Raw genomic sequence first — 22,037 nt, 5'->3', positions numbered from 1 at the left:
TGTGAATTAATTACGTCTTGCAACACTCCCACCTGGATGGTAAATTTCATAAACCTCATTTTACCAATGAGTAAACTGAGGAGCAGAGAGGGTAAGTGACTTGTTCCAAGCTACCAGGACAGTGCGATCACAGATATTTTTGCGTAAGAGATCCTCCCAGAGGCTAAGCAGATCACAGAACAGGGTCCTTGGGTGGTATCCCCAAGACACGCTGTGCTGGTGCCCAGGGTTGACAATCAGAAATGACTGTAACAGTGACACTTCCAGGAGCACTTTTCCTCTTCCAAGTGCTTTCCAAACACTAACTGATCCTCACGACTGCCTCACACCCAGGAGCTGGGCTGGTATTCCTGACCCTATCCTTCAGGTGGAGAAACTGAGGCAGGAAAGGTAAGTGACTTGGCCAAGGCAATAGGAGTGAGATCCAGTAGTTCCTGGGTCCAGATCAGTGCTCAGACGGCTACATCACAGCCCCCTCTCTTATCACGCATGTCTCCAGATCCATGATCCCAAGCTGCTGCCAGCTGCTATCTGCCTCCATTTGCATGTAGCAGCATGTCACAAACATTTCCAACACACACCGGACACAGCCCAGTAAGGAACAATTTCATCACAGGGACGGATGGAAGCCACGTGGTCTGGCTCTGTCTGGGCAGCGACCAGCAGGAGCCCTCCAGACACTGCTGTGCCCTTGGCTGAATCCCCTCTGCAGTACTTAGTGACTGACAGCATTGGTGGGCTGGCCTTCCCCGTCAGCCCATATGGTGAGTACCCCTGCCTGCAAGATTATGTGACCAGTTTAGGGGGGCTCTCAGGGTACCACCAGAGCCAGGCCAATCTTTCCATCCCACCCCTGCTTCCCAGCTGTTGTACCACCTACGGCAGGGGTGGCCAACCTGAGCCTGAGAAGGAGACAGAATTTACCAATGGAAATTGCCAAAAAGCCACAGTAATACATCAGCAGCCCCCCATCAGCTCCCCCTCTTCCCCCGCTCCCAGCACCTCCCACCCACCGGCAACTCTGCCAATCAGTGCCTCCCCCTCCCTCCCTGCACCTCCCAATCAGCTGTTTTGTGATGTGCAGGAGGCTCTGGGGAAAGAGGGGGAGAGAGGGCATGGCAGGCTCAGGGGAAGGGGTAGGAATGGGTGGAGTGGGGGCAGGGCCTGGGGCAGAGCCAGGGGTTGAGCAGTGAGCACCCCCCGGCACATTGGAAAGTTGGTGCCTGTAGCTCCAGCCTGAGTCGGTGCCTATGCAAGGAGCCATCTATTAACTTCTGAAGAGTCGCATGCGCCTCCGGAGCCAGATTGGCTACCCCTGACCTACAGTGCTGCTGCAAAAGGTCTGGGTCACCCCAGCACTTCCATTCACCTGTGAGCATCACAGCACTTCAGTTCAGACACCACTCGCCCCACCTCCCAGCCAGCAGGATCACGCCTAACCAAGGCAATGAGCATGCTCGAGAGGTGTTAAACATGCACAGCGGGGAAGGCAACCAGCATGGGGCACCTTAACCCAAGGAGCGCTGCAGCTAAGACAGTTGCAGAGACTAAGAAGCCGGTTTGCTGAGTGGAAGGACGAACGGCAGATGTAAATACCTGAGAGTGAGCATTTGACAATGGGCCAAGTCCTTCGCTGGTGGAAATCCACAGACCTCGGTGTAGTCTCACCAAGAAGAAATTTGGCATGTTGAGTTCTGATGGTTTGTTTCTGCAGCTTAAGGGACACCAGTACCTGCCAGGAACTGGACAAAGTGGGGTCTCCACACCCTCCACCTGTATAGATTCAGCTGGCACTTTATATTCAGTACCAGTATCAGATTTGCAGACCTGGTGCCACCTAAAATAGTAGATGTACTGGCTTCCAGTGCCCTCTATCTACCCTCACTTGTCCACACTGCAGTAGCTGCCTCTTATCCCTACCCCCTTGCCACTCCCAGCTACCCTAAGGAGATAAGGAACATTCAGCAGCTCCCCACTCTCAGGCCCGCTGAAGCACGTGCTTGTTTCTTGCTCTGCCAAGTATTGGACAGAGTTGTTCTATGCCTGAATGGGGGATCTTGGAGCACCCCACCTCTTTGTTCTATGGACCAGCAATCCTTTCCCCACTCCCTCAAAGCATTCCCTGGGGAGGATGATTAGCTGGTCAGCTCCCACCAGAGCAGCTGTGATGCAAAAACTGGCCTGATCCTTTGCAAACATCTCTGAATACAGCATTCATCCACCTTGCCAGAGGATGGGCATCTCGACCATCTCCATACTCACCGGCATGCAGGAATTGTCTGTATGGTGGCTATACGCCAGCTCCCCAGCATGGGCAGCCTGAGGGATCCGTGTTAAAGGATTATAGAGTTTATAAATGCACCCTTAACATGTTCAGACTTTCAATATGTGAATTTGGAGACAGTCCTGAGAGTAGCCAGTGGTGTTTTGGAAGAGCATAGCTGTCTTGCTCACACCGTTCTAATTCCCGCTGACCTTTACATTTGTGTGTTGTTTCTCTCATATTCTGGTTATTAAAGAACCCAGGGAATATCACAGAGCATATGTAACAATATTGGAAGTCCTCAGACAGCATGATTATACATAGTGTTGTAAGTTCTGTTTATCTGAATGAATAAGAAGTTAGATCTTGGAGAATGCCATTTGTCAGCTGCGGTGCAGGTTCTCTGAAGAAGCTGAACATGTCTATCTACCCTGCCTAAATTTCTCTAAATATCATTCCTTAGTGTACAGCTGCTACCTACTGGTTATACATATGCAAGCAAACAAAACATCACAGCCTTAACTGCACCAACCTGCAGAACAAGCGTCCTACCCAAAAAATAGCTCCCAAGCTGCCTACGTTGTCCAGATGCCAAACACTCTGGAGAAAGGGGATACACTGTACTGACATTTGCATAGGCATTCATCTGACTGACCATCTGGAAAAATGCCATCCTTTGAAGGGTTGAACTCTCAGGTTTGTACAGGTTACAAGGCTCATATGTCATTGTGAAAAGGGAAGTGCCATGTGTGTATACCTGTGTAATCCTTCACAAGGGGACTCTGATGATATTCATTTATTTTTGCTGACATGACCTCTATGCCCAGTTCTCCTGAGAGTTGCCTGGTTTCGTGGCTGTATCTGCTCCCTCTTCTCCCCTGCCCCTCCCCGGGAAGCCCCCTGCAATTCCAGACTTCCCCCCCTCTTCTCTCAGTGGGACGGAAAAAATCACAGATGTGCAAAACAAGCACGAGCTGGGAAACATCAAACTCTCCCTGTTGACTATCATCCTCAGTGACAAGGGGACGTGCCCTGTGCCAGTCAGAGAGGCTGGACCCCTGGCTGGTTGGTGCCCCTTTGGACAGAGCCCTGCATGGTACTAGCAGTAGGACTGGGGTCCCGCAGGACCCGGTGCTATAACAGTGGGATTAAAAAATAGTCCCATGCAAGGCTCTACTTTGTCACCTGAGTTCTGAGCCCTGTGCTCCCGCCTGGTCCAAGTAGCCTGTTGCAAGCCACTTGGGGGCTTTCTTTTCAAGGCTGGGTTAGCATGTTCTCCTTACTGAAGCCTTCATAGGTAGGGTTGGGACTGACCCCCTCCGAGGGCCAGCTACGCCATGACAGATTCATTTCAACATTCTCCCAGGTACATTTGTGTTGGAAACATTTTGCAGAGCATGAATCTTTCATTTCAACTCCGCTGCATGTTCTGATGGAAAACTGTCCCGTCAAATGCTTTTCAAGCAGCTCAACTCCTGAAGACGGGGCCCATCTTGAGCTGAATTTTAAGGTAAACCTTTCAGGAACCAAACAAAAAGTTTTTATTCCCCTATTAACCCTGCTTTTTCACAGTTATGTTCCTTGGATCTGGAAGCCAAAATATTACTTCTCAGGGTAATTCTGGACCAATCAGGAGCTGGGGATAGCAGAAATCTCATGCAACTTCCAGTTCCTGTGGCATTGCAAGCTGATGGTTGGAGTCTCAAGAAACTGAATTCTGTGCTTGTCAAAGCCAGTAGGAGTTTTGCCATGGAATTTAATGGCACCAGAATTAGGTCGAGAATCTGGTGAACATTTGAAGGCTTTATGGTCCTTCAATGAACACAACCTCTGAAGAATCTTTGAGACATGCAAGCTTTAAATAGAATACCCAGTGAGATTTCCAGAAGGTCAAAGGTGTGAGTCTGCTGCAGTGGGATGAGATAAAGCTGCAAATGGTAACGGCCATAGAGTAAAAATCATAATGGTACTGATAATGATAGAGTAAAACCATGACAGCAATGCAAAGAGAAGTGGATCAAGTTGAAATATGAGGCTATTAACAAATAAAATATAACACAGGGGAGCTTCAAAAAGAACTGGATGATGTTGCATGAAATGATTGATAATAAATCCAAAGAGAAAGAAAGCAACCTCTGAAACTACATCGAATTGAGAGACAGGGAAGCAGTTTAAAATGGGATGACAGAAAGGGAAGTTATATTAATAATATAATAAGGTTCATTTATTCAGCTGGTCTCCAGGAAAATAGATTAAGTAACCATTTGAATGAGGAACGAGTTTATGAACGGGTTTTAAGACAAAGGATCAGGCAGTTTTGAGACATTTGAAAGTTCCAGGAATTGAGTGCTGGCCAACTGAATTATATTAAAAATGACAATCAAAACTATACAGAGAAAAAATAGGACATAGTGGCTTGCAGGTCAATTGTATTACCAAATTAAGGGTGAAATTATCCTCCCCTGCTCATATTAATAAGCACCTTTTGTGCACGCTGTTACATACTCTTGTCTTTGTCTGAAAGCTTTGTTATGGGCTGTTGTAGCATACCATCCATCACTTTTTGTTGAGGAATCCAATGTATGGGAAAAGTTTCAGACTGATGACTATGGGGGCCCAGGTCCCATGTTTATCCCCCCAAGTGACCCAATGTGGGGTGGGCAGTGAAAGTTTTTGCCAGGCTGCCCCACCCCCAAACTGGAGGGACCACTTCGGATACACGTAAGAGAGCTCAGTTCAGTCTCCATGGCCCATTCAATCTGTGACCTCTGCTGAGGCTGTCGAGAAGGGAGCCAATTAACCCCAGGCCTGAAGGTGCTTTTTGTGATGTGATCTGTGACTCTGTGTTTTGTGATCTGTTGGGAACTGGACTGAGAGGGTGAAACTCATTTCACCAAATAGCCATCCCATGGAAAGACCTTGGGTCACTGTCTCAGAGGATAGCTATGAACATGCCTCCTAAAGTTGAAGGGCTCCATAACCCATTACTCGTCAGTCCCCTGAGAGATCCAGTCCCCCTTCTATGGCACATTCTAGCCAGGCAGAATAGGCATGGACATCAATAGGTGACCTGTCCATGGAATGAATGCAGAACACACAACAGGCAGGCACAGAACGGAAGAGAAATCTGCACTATGGCTAAGTATCCTCTTGGACAAGGAGCTCATCAACCGCGTAATTCCCACTGGGCCCAATTCACCCATGTCCTGCACCTTAAGGCTGCAGTAGCTGGTACAATCCCCTCCATGGGTGAGAACAGCTAGTGGACTCAACCTCACCCCCTCTGCAGCTGGGCATAGAGAGATCCCCCAGAGCAGAGATCCAGGGCTCAGGAGAGATGCAGGATCTCTCCACGGCAGTGACTGGTTTTGGATGGGCCACATCATGATAAAGAGAGGGTGCAAAAATAAACCAGACTACGGTGTGACCAATACGGTACGAATTGCACAGGAGAAACGAGAACGGAAACCAAATGGCAGAGAAAAAAGTTAGTCTTCAGCTCTGCCATTAGAGCTCAGCTCCATGTGTGTGTACACAGCCTCATGCTCCATTGATATTTAACCTACCTATTTATCAAATTCAAATCACCAAATATATGAATAAAGCAATTTAGCAATTAGACAAAATGCTCAAGAAAATAAGTCCACATTTTAAAAAATCGTCACAGGACAAAAGATTAAAAAACCCTTCTGTCATATTCAATGGACATTTTCAAAACAGCCCGTAGAACAATACGTAAAAATAAACTTATCTGCCTATTTATCAAGCAGAAGGAAACGAAAGTAGCTATATTTTTTTCTAATCAGTGCCAAAGGATTACGCCCTGGTGCTCACTGGACGTGGAGAACAATCAATTTGATTGCAGGGACTTAGGTACCTAAGTCTCATTGGGTGCCCTGAACATCCCAGCTTGAAGTCCCAATTCAGCACAGCATTTAAACATGGGCTTTTCTGAATCAGGGTCGTAGCTGGTGTTTATTTCCAATATTAGGGATTCATTCAGTCACTGGTTGCGTTAGTTATTTTTAGAGCAAATGGCCAATATGCCAGTGTACATCTGCTTAATAGAGTTGCAATTGATATATAATTAGCATCTGCCTGTTTATAGTTATTTATATACATAAATGAGTGTAAAAAAAGAAAGTAGCTTTCCTGCCCCTACTCTTCCTGTGATAATTGGCAAATGCAAATATCTGATGGAGACTAAGCTGTATGTTTTCTATATACACCTCTACCCTGATATAACGCTGTCCTCGGGAGCCAAAAAATCTTACTGCGTTCTACGTGAAACCGCGTTATACAGAACTTGCTTTGATCCGCCAGAGTGCGCAGCCCCCCTCCCCCAGAGCACTGCTTTACCGCGTTATATCCGAATCCGTGTTATATTGGGTCATGTTATATTGGGGTAGAGTGTAGCACTCCAGGAAGGAAAAAAACCCAGTGACTGTTAGTGTTATTGTACCAAAAGAGAAACATAATCCGGGTGTGTTGAATCCAACGTTTAAGTGCAGTAGAACCATCTTTCTGAGGCCCAAATCCAAGTTCCCTTTAAGTAAGGGGAGGCCTTCTATTGACTTCACTGAGCTTTGGATCAAAGCTTTAGAGTGAAAGTCTTTTTTCCTATCAGTCTATATTGCACTCACTTGAACACCTGACTTTTTCCATACAACTTCACTATCCCCCATCCTGCCACTGGAGCTGTGTCTATAGGACAGCTCCCATCAGTTTAACCCTAGTTGAGCGGAACCAGAAAGGAAGTGTTTGTAATTTTGCCCAGTGCAGCTGGGGCCTATGCTGCAAAAGACAAAACTCCTATTGATTTACTGGGAGCTGTGGGGTTGTAAAGGCTTCTAGATCAGGCCCTAAATTGTTACCATTGTTTTCTTCCCCTGAACTAATTTTACTATAATTTCCTCCCAGGCTAAAGTAAAAATGCCGTTCTCTGAGGCACTTCGAGCACCATGTCTCAGCACTTTTACAGACCACTGAAACAGGTTATCCCAGGCTAAATCAAAGTCACACCAAAGGAAACTGATTAATAAAGAACAAATGCCAAAATGTATTTGCTTTGTCTGCAGACAGGTGTATTGCTAGAACATCTTGGGCATAGAATTACAGAGCTGGAAAGGACCTTGAAGGTCATCTAGTCCACTCCCCCACCCCTGCTCTGAGGCAGGACCCTGGCATCCCTGACAGGTGTTCATCTAACCTGTTCTTAAAAACTTAGACTCATAGGACTGGAAAGGACCTCGAGAGGTCATCTAGTCCAGTCCCCTACACTCATGGCAGGACTGAGTATTAGCTAGACCATCCCTGATAGGTGTTGGTCCAACCTGCTCTTAAAAATCCCCAATGATGGAGATTCCACCACATCCCTAGACAATTTATTCCAGTGCTTAACCACCCTGACAGTTAGGAAGTTTTTCTTAACGTCCAACATAAACCGCCCTTGCTGCAATTTAAATCCATTGCTTCTTGTCCTATCCTCAGATGTTAAGAATGATTTTTCTCCTTCCTCCTTGTAACAACCTTTTATGTATTTAAAAACTATTATCATGTCCCCTCTCAGTCTTCTCTTCTCCAGACTAAACACACTCAATTTTTTTTCAATCTTTCCTCATAGGTCATGTTTTCTAGACTTTTAATCATTTTTGTTGCTCTTCTCTGAACTTTCTCCAATTTGTCCACCTCTTTTCTGAAATGTGGCGCCCAGAACTGGACACAATACACCAGTTGAGGCCTAATCAGTGCAGAGTACAGCAGAATTACTTCCCGTGTCTTGCTTACAACACTCCTTCTAATACAGCCCAGAATGTTGTTTGCTTTTTTTTGTAACAGTGTTACAGTGTTGACTCATATTTAGACTGTGATTCTCTATGACCCCTAGATCCATTTCTGTAGTACTCCTTCCTAGACAGTCATTTCCCATTTTGTTTGTGTGCAACTGATTGTTCCTTCCTAAGTGGAGCACTTTGCATTTGTCCTTATTGAATTTCATCCTATTTACGTCAGACCATTTCTCCAGTTTGTCCAGATCATTTTGAATTTTAATCCTGTCCTCCAAAGCACTTGCCACCCCTCCCGGCTTGGTATCGCCTGCAAACTTTAGAAGTGTACTCTCTATGCCATTATCTAAACCACTGAAGATATTGAACAAAACTGGACTCAGAACTGATCCCTGCGGGACCCCACTTGCTATGCCCTTCCAGCATGACTGTGAACCACTGATAACTACTCTCTGGGAACAATTTTCCAGTCAGTTATGCACTCACCTAATAGTGGCTCCATCCAGGTTGTATTTCCCTGTTCATCTAACTTCCAGGATTCCCCTTCCATAGGTAACCTGTTCCAGTGCTTAACCTCCTTGGTAGTCAGGAAGTTTTTCCTAACAACTGAACTAAATATCCCTTGTGGCAGATTAAGCTGATTATTTCTTTTCCCATGTTCACTGGACATGGAAAACAATCAATCATCAACTTCTTTATAATAGCCCTGAACATATTAGAACCTGTTACCAGGTTCCCCGTCAGCATTCTGTTCTCCAGACTAAAAACAAAAAACAAAACAGAACACTCTTTTGTCATAAATCACATTTTCTAAACCTTTTATCATTTCTGCTACTCGCCTCTGGACTCTCTCCAATTTGTCCACATCTTCCCTTACGTGGCACCCAAAACTGGACACAACACTCCAGCTGATGCCTCACCAGCGCCAAGCAGAGCAGAATGATAACCTCCCATGTCTTACGCACAACATTCCTGTTAATACACCCCCGCATATTTGCCTTTTTCACAACACCATCATGTTGTTGACTCATATGCATTATATAATCCCAGATCCTCCCCTGCTATTCCCTATTTTGTATCAGTGCATTTGATTTTTCCTTGTGGGTCCCTAACTGAATTGTTTATTAACAGCTCTCTGTTCACTGTGTGTGTGATGTGTGGACACACTAGGGTGACTAGACAGCAAATGTGAAAAATTGGGCGGGGGTGGGAGGTAATAGGAGCCTATACAAGAAAAAGACCCAAAAATCAGGACTGTCCCTATAAAATCGGGACATCTGGTCACCGAAGGATGGACAGACGCACGCACACACACCCACACCCATACACCAGTCTTCTGCAGCGTTGAACACAACCCACTAACACATAAATCAGGGACTACACACTAGACCCCAAGGTTGATACTACCCCAGCTAGAAGGGCTGGTTAATGCTGCTGCAGAACAAGCTCCCTTTAATTTTTGTGGGAGCCACAAAAATAAGGCAGCAAATGAGTGATTTTAAAAACTGATCCCTGTGCAGGGCCCAAAATCCTCGCTCAACAGAAGGCCTTTTAACATGACTTAAAATTAACCCCACGAGTTGGAGGATGTCCGCACACAAGCAACTAAAGCAGGGGTTCTCCAACCGGAGGGGGGTGTGTGTCACATGGTTATCACATGCAGGAGTTGTGAGGGGTCAGCCTCCACCCCAAACCCTGCATTTATAATAATGTTAAATATTTTTAAAAAGTGTTTTTAATGTGTAGAGGGGGTTAGCTCTGGGAGGCATGCTACATGAAAGGGGTCACCAGGGCAAAAGTTTGAGAACTACTGAACTAGAGAACTGCACAAGGTGCCCCACTCTCTCCAGGCAGGGCCAACATTTCAGGCAATGGGCAGAGAGCTCAGCTAAAGGGCCGGGCGATTGCTCCATACCCCAGCCGCCCCCAACTCCCTGGCCCTCGCTGCTTGTTTCATGCATGCGGCACAGCAACCCCCAGCAAATACGCTCCTGCACCCCCAGGCGGGAGCCGCCCAGTGCACGGCTGCAGCCCAGCCCCCGGTGCGAAGCCCCTTGCTGCAGCGAGCCCCCAGCCCGGGCATTGCAGCAGGCAGCGCGAAGCCCCATTGCAGCAGGCAGGCAGCGAGCCCCCAGCCGCGGGCATTGCAGCAGGCAGCGCGAAGCCCCATTGCAGCAGACAGGCAGCGAGCCCCCAGCCGTGGGCATTGCAGCAGGCAGCGGAGCCCCATTGCGGCAGGCAGTGCAGAGCCCCCACCCCCGGGCATTGCAGCAGGCAGCATGGAGCCCCATTGCAGCAGGCAGGCAATGCAGAGCCCCCACGCCCGGCCATTGTAGCAGGCAGGCAGTGCAGAGCCCCCAGCCGCGGGCATTGCAGCAGGCAGCGCCGAGCCCCATTGCGGCAGGCAGGACGAGCCAGGCCTGTGCACACCCCTAGCGCGCCTGACGTGTTAGAGAGGAGCCGCGGCTGCCATCGGCCTATCTCTGGTTGCAAGGGGCCGGGCTTGGAGGACGCGCATTAGCTGCGACTGGCTGCAGCCGGAGGGGGCCAAGGGGACCATGGCTACTGGCGGGGCCGGTGTGGGGGTGCGGCCGGTGGAGGAGCAGCAGCAGCAGCAGCCGCCGCCCCAGCTCCAAGCCCCGCAGCCCCCGGAGCAGCAGGGAGAGCATAAGCCCCAGCTCCAGCCGCCGCCGCCGCAGTCCCAGCAGCAGGGCCAGGAGGATTTCTCCTTCCTGCCCCTAGTCCATGATATCATCAAATGGTAACGTGCCCGCTCCACCCCCACCCCTCCAGCGGCGCTGCTCTAGGCCCCCCCCCCCGCGGCCATCTCCGGGGAGAGATCCCGGGGGTCCTGCCAGCGCCCCGTTCTGCAGAGAGATCACTGGGGATATCCCAAGGGACAGCTCCACGGGTCTCGCTGGGGTTCCCCTTGCCCTTTAGAGATCTGGGGATCTTTTCACCTCCCCCCCCGGAGCAGAGAGATCACTAGGGATCCCCCCCGCCCTCCCAGAGGTTGTTGGGGTATCTCTCAGTATCCCCCCATCTCACAAACAGAATTAGGGGGTGATCCACACTTTGCTTTCCAGAGGGCCGAGATCACTAGGGTTCTGGTGATCCCCTCCATCCTGGGTCCCTTGCTTGCCCCAGGCCACCAGCCACACTACAGAGAATGGCCAATGCTCGGCTTGTGGAGCCATTCAGGGTGAAGGCTTGGGCTGCCCTCCTCTTCAGCAGGGAGGGCATCCCTGGCAGAGATGAGTGTTCCTGGCATGTCACCTGCTATCTGGAGCCTAGCAGCATGGCATTCTGGGGCCAGGCAGCACAGGTGGGTACCATGAGTCACTACGGTCGAGGAAGGGGATGGGAGTCCCCTTGCATGGGTGGTAAAATGCAAGTAAGGTTCCTGCATTGAGGGTGATGGAATTCCTTCTGCAACACCTTCGGTTCTACCTGCTGCTTTGATTTAATGAGGCCGTTTAGCTCCAGGCTTGATTAGTTTTAAGTTATTTTCATTACCTTTTGATGTGTCTTGATCTACTTGTACCTTTCCTGCATTGACACTGTGGGCCAGAGCCTCCGCTGGGGTAAATCAGGGCAGGTGCTGTGAAGTTTACACCTGCTGATGATCTGGCTCAGCGTTTCTGAGAAAGTTCTAGCCCACGAAAGCTTATGCCCAAATAAATGTGTTAGTCTCTAAGGTGCCACAAGGTCTCCTCATTGTTTTTGCTGATACAGACTAACACGGCTAACACTCTGAAACCTGTCTCAAGTTGGCTGATCTCCGGCGTTCAAGAAATGCGTTTTTAAATCAGCCATTGTTTCTCTCGTGAGCATAGGTCAGTCGGATTCAGTAGCTGAACTGTGCCTGCAGTGTAAACCTGGAATCTAAAAATCAGTGTCCGTCTTGGATTTGGGTTGCATCTAATTGTGCCAGACAAACATACAGTAAAGGCCTGGTCAGTGCAGGCCAGTTCAGGAACATTTTCCTGCTCTATCTCCTTAAAAAGAGGGTGATGGATCATCTCATGGCAGCGATCCGAATTTTGTCTTTCTGATTCAGGATCAGTGTCTGGACAAGTACGGTATATCTGGGGCCACCTGAGGAGTTCTAGCCCTGACATTCTGATAACCCCCTTTTCAACATGTTTTGTTTGTGCGAAGTCAGGGTTGGCTTAACAGCCCTGGACACTGAAGACTGCCATGTATGCACAAAACAGGGTCAGCACAGAGGTTGGCAGTGCCAACTCCTGCCACGCTGCCCCACCCTGGTGTCTTAACCCTGTTCTGCAGGGAGCACTTGGAGGTAAAGACCTCAGCACGAACGTCTACATTGCAATTAAACAGCTCCTTAGCCCGAGTCCGAGTCAGCCGGCACGGGCCAGCTGCGGGTATCTAACTGCAGTGTAGACGTGCCCAGAGACTTTGCAGTCTGACACGCAGGCCCAGGGAAAGCAAGACACACTGGGAATGAACACAGGAGGGGGAATAACTGAAGTGATCATTTTGAACTCACTGGCTGGTAGGTGTCTTGGGACGGGGGGAGTTTCCGGAAGGATCTTGGTGGTGGCCATACAAGGCAGGTTTGGGAGGCTGTGCATGTCTTCAATGAGAAGGTTTGATGAAAGGCCCCCGGTGTCCCTTTGCCGATCCCTGGGCTATCCACTCTCCTCTGATCACCATCCACTCACCTGTCCCTATGTCATTTCCAGCATGATTTTAGCAGCCAGCCTCTTCAACTGCTAGCATTAGAGAGTGATGTTTCATCCAACTGGCAGCTGGGGAGCCGAGCTTTCCTGTGCTAGGGAGTAACCCTGGCAGGTTGCAAATGTCTCATCCTGTCAAATGATCGCTTATCATGAATTCGGGACTTGAGCATAAGGTAGTGTGTCTCAGATCTCCAGTGTCATCGAGGATGCGTGTTGTAAGCTAACAGACATTCAGGAACACACACCCTTGCCTGGTGTTTCAGTCCCTGGAATTTCTGCCAGCTCTTTGCCCTCAGTCTAAAAAGCTCCATCGCTCTCGAGGCTTGATCCAAATGTCATTGAGTTAATGGGCGTCTTTCCACAGACTGTGGAGCAGGCCCTCGCAGACATGTAGGGCCTTATTTCTAAACTCTTGCGGTGGTGTAAATCGGGAGTGATCCCGCTGAAGTTAGAGTTACACCGGCGGGAGAGCGAGGAGGCCAGTCAATGATTAGATGAACTTGTTTCTCCGAAAGGGCCTGCCCACAGTCATTCAATTCTACCTGAGTGTTCATGATTGATCGCGATTTAGATACTTGCTCACTGACAGCTCAGTCACAGCATCCAGCTGCAGTTTTACGTACAAAGAGCGTGATGAATATTTTGCTGGTAAAATGTCCTACCTGAGTAAGCTTGGAAAGAATTAATATTCAAACCGATGGGCACCCTCTGCTTAAACATTTCCCTTTGAGCTGTGTCATTATTCCCCAAATGACTGAGTCCCCCTCTGCCCCTGCAATGCCAAGCTGGTTTTATTTTTAGAGCTGGCTATTGAGCAGGCCTTCCAACCCCAATCCATTAGCAATTGTTTTCCAAAGCAGGGAAGCAAATTCTTGCCTGTTCCTCTGAGCCAGGGGAGACTTTTCTAAGAGTTAACAATGGCATCGCAGATACTAATGAGCTGCCCTGGTGTGAAGTGAAGCAGCTATTTTAAAAAATGGAGGATGCTGAGGAAGCAGCTGTTTTTAAAATAGGGCACCGTCTCTCCTTTTTGGGTGCGTTACTGTCCCCTCAGCGAGAGAGAGAGTCCTTTGGAGTCTGTGCAGCATGGTTTTCTCTGGCGTTCCTTATTTTTTAGTTCAAGGAACTTGTTTGTCGCTTGAATGGCAGAATGCATCTGATTCCTGTCAGCTACCAGTGCTGCTGCTGTTTATTAATGATTTGTATTACAGGCCCCAAACCAAAATCAGATCCCCACTGTGCTAGGTGCTTATGTATATGTAGTAAGAGCTAGTCCCTGCCTTGAAGAGTGCACAGTCTAAGTAGAGGAGATAGGCAAAAGGAGGGAGGGGAAGCTGAGGTATAGTAGGGGGTGACTTGGCCAAGGTCCCCTAGCAGGTTAGTGGCAGAGCTGGGAATAGAGCCCAAGTCTCCTGAGTCCTTATCCGCTGGACAGTGCTGCCTCAAAACAGATCTGATCCTACGCTACGCAGGGCTGGAATAACAGGATGCTGGAGGCAGAGCTGGACGTAGGGAGCCATGGACTGGAATAGCAGGAACGGCTGCGGAGTAGCATTGGCAAAGCTGTGGAGGGGGTGAGGATGGCAGGCTGAAGGCAGCAAGGCGTGTTGCAGGTCGAGGCGGAGGCGTGTTGGGGCTGCAGGTCAGGAGTGAGCGGCATTAGCAGAGCTGCGTTGGGGGATGTGCATCCGCAGCTTCACTGCCCTGAGCCTGGCTCCTGTCGGCTCTCGGTCCCTCCTCCTCCCCGCCAGCCCCTCTCCTGCTCATTCAAGTTGAAACCATTTTATCACGTCTGGAAAGTGCAACAGGAGGCAGGACCTGTGATCATGAGTCACAGAAGCTGGGGGAGACCATATAGGCCTGGGGTCCTTCAGCAGTGCTGCTCGGCTGCCAGGACAGCTGGGGGCACTGGTTCTGTCTCACCCTCTGGGCTAGGAAGAGGGAAAAGCCCTGGGGGCAAGGGTGGGTATGGCAAGCTCTATGGTGAGAGGACAATGTGCATCATATTGTGGTGACACACTCTGGCTGGTCAACGAATGTTGTTGAGAAGTTCCAGAGGGGATCCCATGCAGCCTTTCTAGCCAGAGGAACGTGATGGTGATAAGGGACTTCTTTAAAGGGAGAGGGATGGGGGCTTAACAGGGGGGAAAGTTGGCCTGATTCACGGTAAACGTTAGAGCCTTAAGCCATCTGCCCCTGACAGGTGTGACTATCCCCTGGGTGTGTGCGTTCAACAAGACACAGTGATCCAGAGCTGTCATGAGGCTGTAGGGCTAACGTCACTTAACGGGGGCTGCCCAGAATATCGGCAGTCGTGTCAGAGTTGGGCATATGTAGCTAACCGCCCATGGCTGCGCCCCTCTTCTCAGGGTGGAAGTATGGACGTGGGCGGGCGCAGTAGAGCAAACTCATCCCTGACGGCTTCCGGTGGGTGGCTGCAGAGGAGTCTGTGTAGGGATGGCCGTAGCCCCATGAGTGAGTCTGATGCAAGGTGTGAACTGTCGTATCTGCTCTCTGCTTCCCTGCAGCATGGACAAGGACAGCCAGGATGTCCACCAGGTGCTGAACGAACTCAAGACCAAATTCCAGGAGACGAGAAAGATGATCAGCGCCATGCCCGGCATCGGTGTGAGCCCTGAGCAGCAGCAACAGCAGCTGTGCAGCTTGAGGGAGCAAGTCAGGACCAAGAATGAACTGCTACAGAAATACAAGAGCCTTTGCATGTTTGAAATCCCCAAGGAGTAGGAGGGAAGGCACGGGATGGGACTCTGCTGTATGGAACTGGGGTCCCAGGGGAAAGCAAGACATCTTCTACCCTTCTTTTCTGTCTTCTTCCTACAAGTTTGCTGCTGTGTGGATCACAGCCACGTGACATTAACCCGGGAGAACATTGTGTACCTGATGTATGATGATTACAGCGGTATGTTTGCTTTGATCTGTTGTGAGACTGCGTGTATTTATATATATCTCTGTTCTGGAGTGCGTCTTTTTTTTTTTTTTTTTTAATGCAAGTGCGCAGGAGGGATTACACTTCCCCCTTGTTATGAGGAGTAAATGATCTGGTGCTGACATTACTGCCTGCAGCCAGAAAGAGGGGGCATTTTCTTCCCTTTTGTGGAAATCGACACTGGGCAAAGTGGGTGGAGGGAACGGGACTGAAAAGAGCAGAATGAAGCTCCGTGTCCTGCTCCCAGGAGGCAGCGGATGCAGTTCCCCCTGCGCCGGTTGCAGTGTGTGTGTCTGGAGAGACAGGATTGGTTACACCTGCTTTTGTATTTATCACCTTTATTTTTTTTGCATAAGTGATGTTTGTATCTGAGATGATCCGAGTAAAGATTTGAAAACCCTGAGTGGCGTTTGCGTCTGTACCGAGCCTGCGAGGCTGGCACAGGGATATTCTGAAAGCACGGGAGACCGCGGAGGTGGTCTGGGTGCTTTATCCTTCCATTGCTTTTCTAAAAGCAGGGCTGGGGCCAAATAGTCTAGTAGATTTAGGCTGGGAATTTTAAAAGGAGTGGTCAGTGCTCAGCTCTGAGTGAATGTCACAGGGATTTAGGTACCTCGATTCCCAACTCACATAGGCAGTGTCACTCCCGGCAGAATCTCTCGGAGGCCAGCTGCATGCCCCAGAGTACCTTAATCAAGGGCAGAATCCACTGCCTGCCTACATGGGCCTCTTCCTGCATTTGGGATGCTTGTCCACTACTGTGTTACACCCTCCCCTCTCCCCCCCCAGCCCCAGCTATGGATGGAGATGAAGTGCTCTGTGCAGATCCAGCGCAGGACCCAGACAAGTATCTGGTAAACAGCCTCATGGAGATGGGAAGGGAGATTGGCCCTATAGCCAACTAGCAGCAACTGGGCCATTCAAGTCAGTGAAGCTGCACCGGGGAAGAATTTAGCCCATAGATAGGCTGGTGACTCTGGATTAAGGCCTCCAACCTTTCATTCCTTCAGATGTGGGTGCAACTCAGGTGTAAGCGCACCGCCCTGCCACGGGAGTGAGGTTTACAGGATCCGGGCCTTGGTCGCCAGGATAAAAACAGTTGTGAGTTCGTTTCCCTCACCCCACTGCCACTGAGGCCACCACACGCTACAGCATAAGAGCTGGTCTCTGCTCAAGGGGAACCTGAGACTTGACTCAGACTGAGATGTGTTGGCCAGGCTGGGGGTAGTGCTAGCCAGGCCTGCGTTACCTTTGCTTTCACAAGAAGCAAATTCACCGCCCAGTATTTCAACTGTAGAAACTAGAGGCAGGAGGAGAAGTAGACTTGACGGGGAAGAGTGCAGCAATTGCTCGGAGTGGGGATCTGGGTGGTGGAGGATTGGGCCATTGGCTGCTCTGATTCATCTCTGATGTAAACACATTGGCTTCAGTGCACTGGACCTGGAGATGAGAATCCGTCCCAGTGGGTTTCCATGGAAGTAACTGAGGGGCGCCTCCGGTTACAACTCATGAAAATTGCTGACCATTGGATCGTGTTCAAACAAAGCAAGGGGCAGCTTGCTGAGTCCTAGCTCAGAATTTCCAGCTGCCTGCCTGCCCCTTCCATGGGAAATGGAGGTAAACATGGTTATCACAGGCGATCTCAGTAAGTGGCACTGTATCTCTCTGGCTAATAAAAATATTATGTGTACAGTTTCAAGCATGTGCGCCCAGGGTTGGCTGGGTCTCAGCCTTTCTTGTGAAATGCTCTTATAAATTATGATGAAATACGGTGCCAATCACTAGAATGCAGGTTATTTGCATATAACACAAGGACACAGAGAAGCCAGCAGAGTGCCCGGAAGAGAGATAAAGTTCATTCCTATAAAGAGCAACAAGCTCTGTTTTGAAATTGCTTTCCCTTTGCCAGCCAGAAGGAAAGTGTTTCTGGTAAGGTCAGGGACACCGTGCTGGTGGGATAGTCCAAATTACCAGCAGCTTGCTTATTATATGCCACTCAGCACCCCATTTAAAATAGTGCTAAACTCATTTCTTTGGGAAGATGCAAATGTGGCCTGGGATAAACCTTCCTTTGTCAGTGAAACAGAACTCTAAAATACACACTAGAAAATGAACACAGGCAGTACATTTCTGCCAGCCATTGTCTAAGATCAATACATTTGGCATCTGTTTCAGACAGTGAAATAATCCATTTTGTTTTCAATATACATTCCAGTGAACTGTGCATGTACTGAAGAGATGGAAGAATCAAGTATAAGTCCAGAGAAATGTGGAGTTGCAGGTGAAAGTGACCCCTTCAACTTAAAATCCAGTCAGGTGTTTTTTTGTTTTTTTTTAAATGTATTAAAAGGTATTTCAGATGCTACATCAGTTTCCTGGCCTATTTTTATGGTTTCATATGCACATTTTCCTTATCTTTAAATTAAAAATATATTTCTGGCCCCTATTGCTGGGGTAGGGGGCAAGGGAAGTAACAGGGAAAACGGACTAGTGAAACAAGGAGACTGGCTAAACACAAAAGGCCTAATTTTTCAGAGGATCTGAGCGATTGAGCTCAGTGGGAGCTAGTGGTATTCAACAGCCCTGAAAAACCAGTCCCTAACATGTTTTCAAAATCACCAAGTAAACAAACTAGAACAAATGAGAATTTATTTCTTCCCCATCTTTCAGTTCTGGCAATCTTGGCTACTTGGAACAATAGTTCTTTCAAATGCAAGTATGGGATTTTTTTTAAGTGGAATGTTTCCTTCAGGTGTGTTGCAAAGGAGAAAAGGTCTCTGATTTGAGTGCAAATTAGTATTTAAAAAAAGCCGTTTATGATTAAATTGCATGTGTTTCAAGTGTGAAAAACAGGCTAAGAGATTATTCTATTACCGTAATGCCTGGTCCTAGGAGCGATTTTAATTGAGTATGAAGTTGTGTCATGTCTCATTTTACCCACATTTCCTATGACAAATGCCCAGCTAGTATTTATGATCACATGCATTCATGGGCTAGGATCTGAAATATTTCACTTTTCCATCTGCCCTCTAGATGTCACTCTATGGTTCAATGCAAGGTACAATAATTAGAAAAAGTTTTAGTCCAATCAGTGATCTGTTTTGGCAGCACAGTTCATTTCACCTCTCCCCCTAATTACTTTGTTGTGTTGAAATAAATCTTGTCAAGCACTTTCAGTAAGGGGAACCTTTGTTCTGGGGATGAAGGGAAGTATGTAGAGGAAAGGTTTTGATTTGAGGGGGCTATCATAAGTAAACACAGTTGCTCAGCTTCAGTATAGATGTTCCATAGCACATAGGGTGAGGCTTTCATAATGCTGAGAAACACAGTGAGGAACCAAAGACAAACCCAACACAGATTAATTTAAAAAACGGTTTTATTTTTGTAGAAAAAAATAGTAAACATAGAACATGGAGCGTAGAAAACACTTGGATAAGATTTTGTTCATGTCCAGGACACACACTACCCTACATAAAGTGCCTATTTAAAAAAAAAATGCGCTTTTTTTCCTCCAAATCAGACAAGAAAAATGTAAACAAAAGTCAGTTTTTGACACCCACCCACACACCCATCTCTGCTTCTGTAAGAGGGGCCAGTAAGGAGGCCTGCCAAATGATTGCAACAGCCGGAAGTGTCCTCCTGCAGCTCTCCTGGCTCAGAAATGCCCATGCACATGCACACACAAAGCCCCTTTCCAGAGCTCAGTGTTGGCTGGTCTCTCAAGTCCAAACCGTATTTCCCCCACACACACACCCTGTCTCTTCTGTAAGGCAGTGCATTGGCCCATGCTGGCAAAGGTGGGGAGGTGCCTTGGAGTCAATGTCTTTCCACTCCCAGGTACCTTGTCTGTGCTCAAAGTTCTCAGTCTCTCACCCTTGGGGGGGGGGTGTCCCCAGCAGCAGCAGCCCCCACCCCATTGCACCCCAAAAGTGGGTGCAGAGGACAGCAGATGCAAATCATCCCCTTGGGCAGGGGGTGGGAGGTAACCTGCCCCCAGGGCAGATGCCACCCTGGCCAAGGCACATACCACTCCTGGGCAGCCAGAGTTTATTATCAAACAAGCTCCCCCCCCCATGTATCTCCCTCCCTTTTTGGAGAGGTTGGGGAGGGGGGCAGCAGGAGGCTCCTAGCTGATGACACAGCGCTCCTTATCCTTGGCTTGCCCGCCGCCGATGGCCTTCTCCCGGATGTACATGAGGTCACTGTGCACGCTGGGCCGGCGGGCAAAGGGGGCCACGATGCCGTAGGCTTCCCCACCACTGCCCCCGGCCCCTTCCTTCAACAGCTTCTTGCCCTTGAGCGCCTTCTTGTGCAGCATGTCACAGTACTGCACCGAGACCTTGCGGTGCAGGTCCGGGCTCATCTCACTGGGCAGCTTGGCCATGGCAAAGAGTGCTTGGAACATCTGGTCCAGGCTGCTGTTCTTCTTGGCTGAGATCTCAAAGTAGGCACATTTCTGAGGGTCTGCCCCGACCAGCTGCTCGATCTCCCGGGGCTCTACCTCCCGGTAGAAGTCTCGGTCACCCTTGTTGCCACAGATGACAAGGGGCACCTCCACGTTCTCCTTGGTCTTGTTCTTCAGGCACGACTTGGTCTCCAGGATCTGCTGCTTCAGCCGCTGCACCTCCTCAAAGGAGTCCCGGTTATCCAAGCTGAACACCAGGATAAAGACATCTCCTGTAGGCGAGAGAGGGACAGAGAGAGGGCACATTAGGACCTGGTCCTGGATGGAGGCAGAGCCCTATCCCAATCAGCTCACCAAGCTCAGCACTGCCCTAAGGGCTGTCCATAAACGACTGCACTTTAGGGTGGAATTGTGTGTTTGTTTCAGGGTTGGGGATGGAGGATCTTCTTCAAAAACAAAATATGCCTAGGTAATTTATGGACAGCCCCTAATGAACCCTGCCACTAACCAGCAGCAGTGCTCTGCATTTCCCTATTTCCTCCCACCTTTGCCTAGGGAAATAAAGTTTGCAAACTCCCTGCACCAGGCTGTTTTCTGAGCTTGCATGCAAATTCCAGCCTGGGTGGAGGGGCTTGGCTGGACTGTGAGGGTGCAGCTGGGGAGAGAAGGAGCTATGTGAGCTCCAGGCTTTGATTTTAGATTTACATTGCAAGGCATGCCATGTGTGAGCAAACCACCCAGGACACACGGGTGCATAGGTGCTGGAAGTAGGGGGGCTGCCGCACTTCCCAGCTTGAAGTGGTTTCCATCCTATACAAGGTTTACAGTTTGGTTCAATGGCTCTCAGCCCCCCCCCTATAAAAATTGTTCCAGAACCCCTGGGCTGCAGCACCATCCAGATACCCACCTAGCCCTAGCTTGGTTCACTTTCCTAGTGTAACTCACACACCTTCTGAGTGTGGTGCTCTGTCCTACCTGGTGGCACCAAGACCACTTAGAGAGAGATTAATGTGTCTGCTCTCCAACCTTAGCTAGCAGCCCTCTCGTTTCCAGCTGGTGGGGTAGAGGCACCTGCACTAAACTCCTGGAGTCCCAGGTTCGATCCCGCCCTGGCCTATCAGCTGCACATTTAAAATCCTCCCCATCGCTTGGCAAGCGGGAGAAGCGCACAGAGAGAGCTGTGACTGTCCCCTGACCCCGGCACAAGAAGCATTCCCAGCTGGGACTGTCCGCGGCTCCCTTCCCTCCCCAGAGGGGCGCTGCAGCCCCCCGGCCCCAGGACGGCTGGGGACCCCGCCTTGCAAGCCCCGGCCCCCGCGTACCTGTCAGGATGGAGAGGCGCCGCATGGCCGGGAAGGGGTGGTTGCCCGACGTGTCCAGGATGTCCAGCTGATAGACCTCGCCGCGGATGCTGTAGAACTTGCGGTGGAAGTCCTCGATGGTGGGCGTGTACTGCTCCTCGAAGCAGCCCGTCAGGAAGCGGGAGACGATGGCCGTCTTGCCCACCTTGGAGGAGCCCAGCACCACCATGCGATAGCAGTTCTTGGCCGGGATGCTCAGCTCGGCCTCGCTCTGGCACAGCTTCTTGATCATGGTGGCGGGTCTCATGGAAGGGGAGACGCAGCGGCGGCTTGGGGTCTGGGGAACTGCTGGCCACTGGGCGCGCCCTCTCCCGTACAGGCTGCGAGTCCGATGTGAGCGACCCTGGCCGCCGCTGGCTCTATATAGAGCTGGCCGTGCCCGCCCCTCGGTAGCGTCACAGCCTGGGGAGGCTGCTGCTTGCAGCCGGCTGGCCGGGCCCTCCGGGGGCGCGGCTTGGTGCGCCGCAGCTTTTGCCTGCCTGCGCTGGGGGGGTGACCATCCTGCTGCATTGCTGGAGCCCGATCCCCGGGGCATGCAGAGCCCCCCACCCCCGGGTGAGACGGGGCTC

General features: G+C 49.8%; 2 protein-coding genes across 3 annotated transcripts; one reads left to right on the top strand and one right to left on the bottom strand.

Moving 5' to 3' along the window:
• The first annotated feature begins 10,559 nt into the window (after positions 1-10,559).
• MED9 (mediator complex subunit 9) lies at positions 10,560-16,105 on the top strand. Its single transcript, XM_032762733.2, has 2 exons — positions 10,560-10,810; positions 15,284-16,105. Exons 1-2 carry the CDS (start codon positions 10,608-10,610, stop codon positions 15,498-15,500), a joined length of 420 nt encoding a protein of 139 aa, XP_032618624.1. The 5' UTR covers positions 10,560-10,607; the 3' UTR covers positions 15,501-16,105.
• Positions 16,106-19,060: 2,955 nt separating this feature from the next.
• Positions 19,061-21,750, bottom strand: RASD1 (ras related dexamethasone induced 1). 2 transcript variants are annotated; one of them, XM_032762660.2, is made up of 2 exons: positions 21,430-21,750; positions 19,061-20,379 (listed from the first exon to the last, which is right to left on the bottom strand). In XM_032762660.2, the coding sequence occupies exons 1-2, from the start codon at positions 21,713-21,715 to the stop codon at positions 19,829-19,831; spliced, it is 837 nt and encodes a 278-aa protein (XP_032618551.1). In that variant the 5' UTR covers positions 21,716-21,750; the 3' UTR covers positions 19,061-19,828. The 2 variants fall into 2 exon arrangements, with proteins under 2 accessions (XP_032618551.1, XP_032618552.1); XM_032762661.2 differs by having other exon boundaries at positions 20,141-20,305.
• Between the last annotated feature and the right edge of the window lie 287 nt (positions 21,751-22,037).

The sequence above is a fragment of the Chelonoidis abingdonii genome, chromosome 9 (assembly GCF_003597395.2).
Source record: "Chelonoidis abingdonii isolate Lonesome George chromosome 9, CheloAbing_2.0, whole genome shotgun sequence".
In the NCBI taxonomy this organism is placed as follows: Eukaryota; Metazoa; Chordata; order Testudines; family Testudinidae; genus Chelonoidis; species Chelonoidis abingdonii.
Note: the sequence above shows the minus strand (reverse complement) of the source record. Positions and strands in the feature narration are given on the sequence as shown.

What these genes read in the sequence shown, in the direction of transcription:
- MED9 (XM_032762733.2), top strand. Translation starts at nt 10,608, where the DNA reads ATGGCTACTGGCGGGGCCGGTGTGGGGGTGCGGCCGGTGGAGGAGCAG. An exon ending in GTCCATGATATCATCAAATG is followed by an intron (nt 10,811 to 15,283) that starts GTAACGTGCCCG and finishes GCTTCCCTGCAG; the next exon opens with CATGGACAAGGACAGCCAGG.
- RASD1 (XM_032762660.2), bottom strand. Translation starts at nt 21,715, where the DNA reads ATGAGACCCGCCACCATGATCAAGAAGCTGTGCCAGAGCGAGGCCGAG. An exon ending in GCGCCTCTCCATCCTGACAG is followed by an intron (nt 20,380 to 21,429) that starts GTACGCGGGGGC and finishes TCTCGCCTACAG; the next exon opens with GAGATGTCTTTATCCTGGTG.